General features: G+C 52.9%; 1 protein-coding gene across 1 annotated transcript; it reads left to right on the top strand.

Annotated features, from left to right (window-relative positions):
- Window positions 1–1,371: 1,371 nt before the first annotated feature.
- Window positions 1,372–1,779, top strand: LOC306913806 (FUN14 domain-containing protein 1-like; the record flags this gene model as incomplete). The annotated part of the gene is made up of 1 exon (XM_079490619.1): window positions 1,372–1,779. The coding sequence occupies one exon, from the start codon at window positions 1,372–1,374 to the stop codon at window positions 1,777–1,779; it is 408 nt and encodes a 135-aa protein (XP_079346745.1).
- Window positions 1,780–7,632: the final 5,853 nt, after the last annotated feature.

Genomic DNA, 7,632 nt, shown 5'->3' with positions numbered 1-7,632 from the left:
CCCTGATTGGCCGGGGGGCATGTCCCTCGGCCAATCAGGAACCACCCTTTTTTTTACATAAAGGACACTTGAAGCATTTAGAACCCGTTGTAGTGGATATCTGGAATGGGATTTATATAGACGTATAACTCGGATGTTTCAATAGCTTGGTTGAGGTAAGTTGCGCGCTCCGCTCGCGCACAAGCAGGCCATTCATGGCCAACTTGTGTGTGAAGCACAAGTTGGCAGCTCGTCAGAGTGCATCTCTTGTTCTGCCTCGGTTGCCAGGTCGTCCATATACGTTCACTTCATCTGCTCTGCATGCTCTTCTTTACTAGCAGGTTAGGGCTGCTGTGGCTCAGGAGGTAGAGCAGGTCGTCCAATGATCCCTGGGTCGGCGGTTCGAAGTGTCCTTGGGCAAGACACTGAACCCTACATTGCCGCCAATGAGTTGGTCGGTGTGAGCTCGCCACCATTGGTGTGTGAATGTGGGAAGTGAGGACGCTGGTGTTGACTGTTCGCCGCTTCACCTCCCAATGTATGAATGAATGAACCATTGTAAAGCGCTTTGAGCACTTGGAAAAGCGCTATAAAAATGCAATTCATATAAAAATGCAATTCATTAGCTTGTTTCCTTCTGCATACCTTTCTCGTGCTTTGGCCTTTCTCCGCTCTGGTCCGGCTGTTGTTCACTGCTGCCCTCCTCTCCCTCTGCTGAATCTTTCGCAGGCCGTCCGTCCCCTGAGATCCATTCCTTGGGCTGGTGCTTCTTGGGGCCCAAGTACTGCCTTCATGGCAGGTAGATGTTACTAACGCCCCTTGTATCTCCTTCCACGTGCTCCAGAGTGTTAGTCTGAACTCTTCCAGCCTGCTGGAGTCTCTGAAGGAAGCTGTGTTGTCTGTACCTGTGCTGAGTTGTGTGTGCTGGCATCGGGTCCAGGCTTGAGTTCTGACACTATTATTGGTCCGACAGTCATTAGACCGACAACATATACCTCAAACCCTAACCTAACCATGACCGCAAGCACGGGAGCAACACATGTTCGAGCGCTAGGCCGACCGGTGTTCCCGCATGTTAGACTAATGCTCTGTCGGAGGTTATCGGATCCCCGGGCATCCAGTTCTGTCTCAGCTTCAAGCTGGCTACAACAAGGTACTCACAAAGTAAGGTCAAGCATGTTATCTCATTGCCACGAAATGAAGAAAAGATCCGGCTACTCAAGTTCACCTAAGTCATGTTGGGAACTCCATAGTCGGTATATTGAGGCTGAAGAAACTCAATTTACAACAAGGATTTTGAACCAGTTACGTCACGTTACGTTATCGTGGCAGAGCGTTGGGGGAGTATAAATGAAACACGGAGGCACTCAAGACAAAAAAGACTCAACCGCAATGTCTCAAGACCTGCCAGAGTGCATCAAGAAAGTCATATACCCCTTACAGGAGGAGCCGGGATGGTGGAGCCACCTGGTGGAGAGGAGGTCCGAGGGGGCGGCGCCCGACGATTACCTGCACATCAAACAGGTGGCCTTCGGGGGCGCCAGCGGCTGGTGCGCGGGCTTCCTGCTCCAGAAGTACGGCAGGGTCGTGGCTACAGCCGTGGGCGGAGGCCTCCTCCTGCTCCAGGTGGCCCGGAGGAGCGGCTACGTCACCGTGGACTGGAGCAAGCTGGAGACGGACGTCAACAAGGTCACCCCCGAGCTCCACTCGCTGGCCGACGTGTCCCGAGAGTTCGTCAAGGAGAACATGGTGCTCGCCAGCGGCTTCGTCGGAGGCTTTCTGCTGGGCCTGGCGGCTTAGAGGTGAGGCTCATTCTCCACTCGGTGTCCGTGAGGTCTTGCATCGTACAAGGTTGGCCTGTAACTCCCAACTTGGAGCCAAAACGGACCCTAGAGCGCTCATCCTCCACATGGTGTCTGTGAGCAGTTACGTCGCACGGGGCCCGTACCTCAGAGCATGGAGCCACGGGGCCCGTACCTCAGAGCATGGGGCCCGTACCTCAGAGCATGGAGCCATGGAGCCACGGGGCCCGTACCTCAGAGCATGGGGCCCGTACCTCAGAGCATGGAGCCACGGGGCCCGTACCTCAGAGCATGGGGCCCGTACCTCAGAGCATGGAGCCATGGAGCCGTAAGTGGTTTTCGTTCACATGCGTGGCCGGTCAAGACTCACCCGTGGCTTCGACATGTGTGGCCTGTTAAAACACATGTGTGGCCTGTTAAAACACATGCGTGGCCTGTTAAAACACATGCGGGGCCTGTTAAGACACTTGCGTGGCGGTTAAGACTCACTGTGGCTTCCAACATGCGTGGCCGGTTAAGACTCTCCTGTGGCTTCTGCGTGTGGTTAAGGTTTGGGATGTCGGACTATTGCGTGTCGGACCGTTAGTACGTCGGACCAAAGATATGCCCCCAAGGATTTGTAGATTTGGGGGTCCGTGCATGGCCTGTAGATTTGGGGGGTCTGTGCATGGCCTGTAGATTTGGGGGGTCCGTGCATGAACTGTAGATTTGGGGGGTCCGTGCATGGCCTGTAGATTTGGGGGGTCCGTGCATGGCCTGTAGATTTGGGGGGTCCGTGCATGACCTGTAGATTTGGGAGGTCCGTGCATGACCTGTAGATTTGGGAGGTCCGTGCATGACCTGTAGATTTGGGGGGTCCGTGCATGGCCTGTAGATTTGGGGGGTCCGTGCATAACCTTATTCGAAAGGTTCAGAATCACTGTTTTGGAGGACTCACATGAAGCCTGGACATTGTTTTTGTCTTCAGGGGATGTGTAATTCCGTTTTTTTCTTATAGGATTATTTTATGCATTCAGATAATGTGAGTGCACGGAGAGAGAGAGAGAACTTTAGCTAGCGATCTAGATCATGGTGCAAAAGGGAGAGGGGCTCTGCTTTGTGTAGTATTGGGGTAATTGTTTCCTTTGGGTACCTTTTCCCCCGTCGCTCCAGGTTTGGTTTTGTGTTGCCGAGGGCAGAGAGAAGGAAGGAAAGCTGAGAGTTGCATCCCGACTCTCGAGGAGCACATGCTGCCACCTCTATTACCGAATACTTGCCGCCACCAGATGGCTCCACTCAGGATCCAGTGCCAGCATAATTCCCGAAAATGAGACTCTTTAGAGAGCCGTGAAATCGCTGGTTGAACCTGAAGTGATAGCGTTCCATTACATATACTGTAGCTTCACTACGGTCTCCGTCCTCTGCCAGCGTAAACATTGGTTTATTACTTGCGAGGTCGGGTTAAAGTTTTATTAAGCTCTAAACATCGTCCTTTACCTCAATCGGAGCCATAAAGATGCTAAAGATGCTAAAGTTTGCTTGCGTGCGCGCCGAGATTTGGGCTATTCGATGACGTCACAACACGGGACCCTTCGGTGGCTAGCGATGGATGCTAAAAACAGCTAACAGGCGGTAAATCAAATACTATTAATTCTGGATTAAGATACATTAAAGAAACCCAATATTTTCTCCGGTCGAATCCGAGATATTCCGGGTCGGGCATAGATTGTGTTATGGACACTATAGTTCTCCAGTCTGGAGTCCAGACCGTTCAGCGGAATGGACCCAACCAGTCTGGATTCCAGGCTACTGGCTCTCAAACCTTTTCATTTCAAGGACCCCTAGGTTAATATGCATTAGGCCACGTGACCCCCCACCCCGAATTTATGATGTAATGTCAACGTTGTGAGTGTACAAAATGGTTCCGAACTAGCAATAAATTTACTGGAGACCCCCAGACTCCCATAGAAACATAACTTTTTCAGAAAACTGTCAGGATGTAGAAGACATTTTTAGAATATGATCTCAGATTAAAGGTGCAGTAAGTGATTTTTTTTGCCAACTGCTTGAAAATCGGCTGGACAACATGTTGATCTACCTCCACTAGCGACCGTAGTGGAGACCTTTTCACGATTGGCTGCCTCTAGGCTGCCTCTAAGCCAATGGGAAAGCCGTGCTCTGATCGAGTCAGAGGCTGAGGCACACACACTGCTTATGACTGACGACACTCAAAGGAGTGTTGAGATAAAACCTACATCAGTGTTTCCCAAACATTGCGTCGGGACCCATTTCTGGGTAACCTGACTCCGCCAGATGGGGCAGCAGAGAGTACACTGGGGGCGGGATCAAGGCAGGACTGTGTATGCCTTGATCCCGCCTCTAGCTGCCGCTGATTGGCCAGGCCGTTTGGTGGCCGGAGCATCGAGTCTGCCTGTGAGTTCCCAGATGGGAGCAGGAGGGGGGGAACCCAGTGTACTCTCTGCTGCCCCATCTGGCGGAGTCAGGTTAATTTCCGGGTGGAAGACTCGCAAAGATCTTTTTGTTGGCGGCGCACACGGGTGTGTTTATTTTTCTTTCTTTTACATTTAAATGTACAAAAGACAATCTATACATTTTCTGAAGAATTTGAGAATATTTCAAAAAGAAGAGAAATCAATTAAAAAAATGTGTAGGCTCTTGCTACACAATCTAACATGCCATTATGTGTCGTTTAGATTAAACCATGTGGTGGACACACACACACACACACACACACACACACACACACACACACACACATACGCACACACACATAGACACACTTCTTACTACTTCTTACTAATTACTTACTTACTAGTACTATGTGGCTTTGTGTGTGTGCATTTAGACTACACTGTTCACTGCATTTGCGTGCGTGCGTGCGTGCGTGCGTGCGCGCGTCACTGCATGTCTAGAGATGACATGACAGGCTGTGTGCAGTGGAGGGTAAATGGATGCTCCGTGGCCTCTCAGTGGAGTGGTAAATGGATGCTCCGTGGCCTCTCAGTGGAGTGGTAAATGGATGCTCCGTGGCCTCTCTGTGGAGTGGTAAATGGATGCTCCGTGGCCTCTCTGTGGAGTGGTAAATGGATGCTCCGTGGCCTCTCAGTGGAGTGGTAAATGGATGCTCCGTGGCCTCTCTGTGGAGTGGTAAATGGATGCTCCGTGGCCTCTCAGTGGAGGTAAATGGATGCTCCGTGGCCTCTCAGTGGAGGGTAAATGGATGCTCCGTGGCCTCTCTGTGGAGTGGTAAATGGATGCTCCGTGGCCTCTCTGTGGAGTGGTAAATGGATGCTCCGTGGCCTCAAAGTGGAGGGTAAATGGATGCTCCGTGGCCTCTCAGTGGAGTCGTAAATGGATGCTCCGTGGCCTCTCAGTGGAGGGTAAATGGATGCTCCGTGGCCTCTCAGTGGAGTGGTAAATGGATGCTCCGTGGCCTCTCAGTGGAGTGGTAAATGGATGCTCCGTGGCCTCTCAGTGGAGGGTAAATGGATGCTCCGTGGCCTCTCAGTGGAGTGGTAAATGGATGCTCCGTGGCCTCTCTGTGGAGTGGTAAATGGATGCTCCGTGGCCTCTCAGTGGAGTGGTAAATGGATGCTCCGTGGCCTCTCTGTGGAGTGGTAAATGGATGCTCCGTGGCCTCTCTGTGGAGTGGTAAATGGATGCTCCGTGGCCTCTCAGTGGAGGGTAAATGGATGCTCCGTGGCCTCTCTGTGGAGTGGTAAATGGATGCTCCGTGGCCTCTCTGTGGAGTGGTAAATGGATGCTCCGTGGCCTCTCAGTGGAGGTAAATGGATGCTCCGTGGCCTCTCAGTGGAGGGTAAATGGATGCTCCGTGGCCTCTCTGTGGAGTGGTAAATGGATGCTCCGTGGCCTCTCTGTGGAGTGGTAAATGGATGCTCCGTGGCCTCAAAGTGGAGGGTAAATGGATGCTCCGTGGCCTCTCAGTGGAGTCGTAAATGGATGCTCCGTGGCCTCTCTGTGGAGTGGTAAATGGATGCTCCGTGGCCTCTCTGTGGAGTGGTAAATGGATGCTCCGTGGCCTCTCAGTGGAGGTAAATGGATGCTCCGTGGCCTCTCAGTGGAGGTAAATGGATGCTCCGTGGCCTCTCTGTGGAGGGTAAATGGATGCTCCGTGGCCTCTCAGTGGAGGGTAAATGGATGCTCCGTGGCCTCTCAGTGGAGGGTAAATGGATGCTCCGTGGCCTCTCTGTGGAGTGGTAAATGGATGCTCCGTGGCCTCTCAGTGGAGGTAAATGGATGCTCCGTGGCCTCTCTGTGGAGGGTAAATGGATGCTCCGTGGCCTCTCAGTGGAGTGGTAAATGGATGCTCCGTGGCCTCTCTGTGGAGTGGTAAATGGATGCTCCGTGGCCTCTCAGTGGAGTGGTAAATGGATGCTCCGTGGCCTCTCAGTGGAGTGGTAAATGGATGCTCCGTGGCCTCTCAGTGGAGTGGTAAATGGATGCTCCGTGGCCTCTCTGTGGAGTGGTAAATGGATGCTCCGTGGCCTCTCAGTGGAGTGGTAAATGGATGCTCCGTGGCCTCTCTGTGGAGTGGTAAATGGATGCTCCGTGGCCTCTCAGTGGAGTGGTAAATGGATGCTCCGTGGCCTCTCTGTGGAGGGTAAATGGATGCTCCGTGGCCTCTCTGTGGAGTGGTAAATGGATGCTCCGTGGCCTCTCAGTGGAGTGGTAAATGGATGCTCCGTGGCCTCTCAGTGGAGTGGTAAATGGATGCTCCATGGCCTCTCTGTGGAGTGGTAAATGGATGCTCCGTGGCCTCTCAGTGGAGTGGTAAATGGATGCTCCGTGGCCTCTCTGTGGAGTGGTAAATGGATGCTCCGTGGCCTCTCAGTGGAGTGGTAAATGGATGCTCCATGGCCTCTCTGTGGAGTGGTAAATGGATGCTCCGTGGCCTCTCTGTGGAGTGGTAAATGGATGCTCCGTGGCCTCTCTGTGGAGTGGTAAATGGATGCTCCGTGGCCTCTCTGTGGAGTGGTAAATGGATGCTCCGTGGCCTCTCTGTGGAGTGGTAAATGGATGCTCCGTGGCCTCTCTGTGGAGTGGTAAATGGATGCTCCGTGGCCTCTCTGTGGAGTGGTAAATGGATGCTCCGTGGCCTCTCTGTGGAGTGGTAAATGGATGCTCCGTGGCCTCTCTGTGGAGTGGTAAATGGATGCTCCGTGGCCTCTCTGTGGAGGGTAAATGGATGCTCCGTGGCCTCTCTGTGGAGTGGTAAATGGATGCTCCGTGGCCTCTCTGTGGAGTGGTAAATGGATGCTCCGTGGCCTCTCTGTGGAGGGTAAATGGATGCTCCGTGGCCTCTCTGTGGAGTGGTAAATGGATGCTCCGTGGCCTCTCTGTGGAGTGGTAAATGGATGCTCCGTGGCCTCTCTGTGGAGGGTAAATGGATGCTCCGTGGCCTCTCTGTGGAGTGGTAAATGGATGCTCCGTGGCCTCTCTGTGGAGTGGTAAATGGATTCTCCGTGGCCTCTCAGTGGAGGTAAATGGATGCTCCGTGGCCTCTCTGTGGAGTGGTAAATGGATGCTCCGTGGCCTCTCTGTGGAGTGGTAAATGGATGCTCCGTGGCCTCTCTGTGGAGTGGTAAATGGATGCTCCGTGGCCTCTCAGTGGAGTGGTAAATGGATGCTCCATGGCCTCTCTGTGGAGTGGTAAATGGATGCTCCGTGGCCTCTCTGTGGAGTGGTAAATGGATGCTCCGTGGCCTCTCTGTGGAGTGGTAAATGGATGCTCCGTGGCCTCTCTGTGGAGTGGTAAATGGATGCTCCGTGGCCTCTCTGTGGAGTGGTAAATGGATGCTCCGTGGCCTCTCTGTGGAGTGGTAAATGGATG

The sequence above is a fragment of the Electrona antarctica genome, assembly GCF_951216825.1.
Source record: "Electrona antarctica genome assembly, chromosome: 21".
Classification (NCBI taxonomy): domain Eukaryota; kingdom Metazoa; phylum Chordata; class Actinopteri; order Myctophiformes; family Myctophidae; genus Electrona; species Electrona antarctica.
The sequence above is the reverse complement of the archived record's forward strand: the minus strand, read 5'-3'. Positions and strand labels throughout refer to the sequence as shown.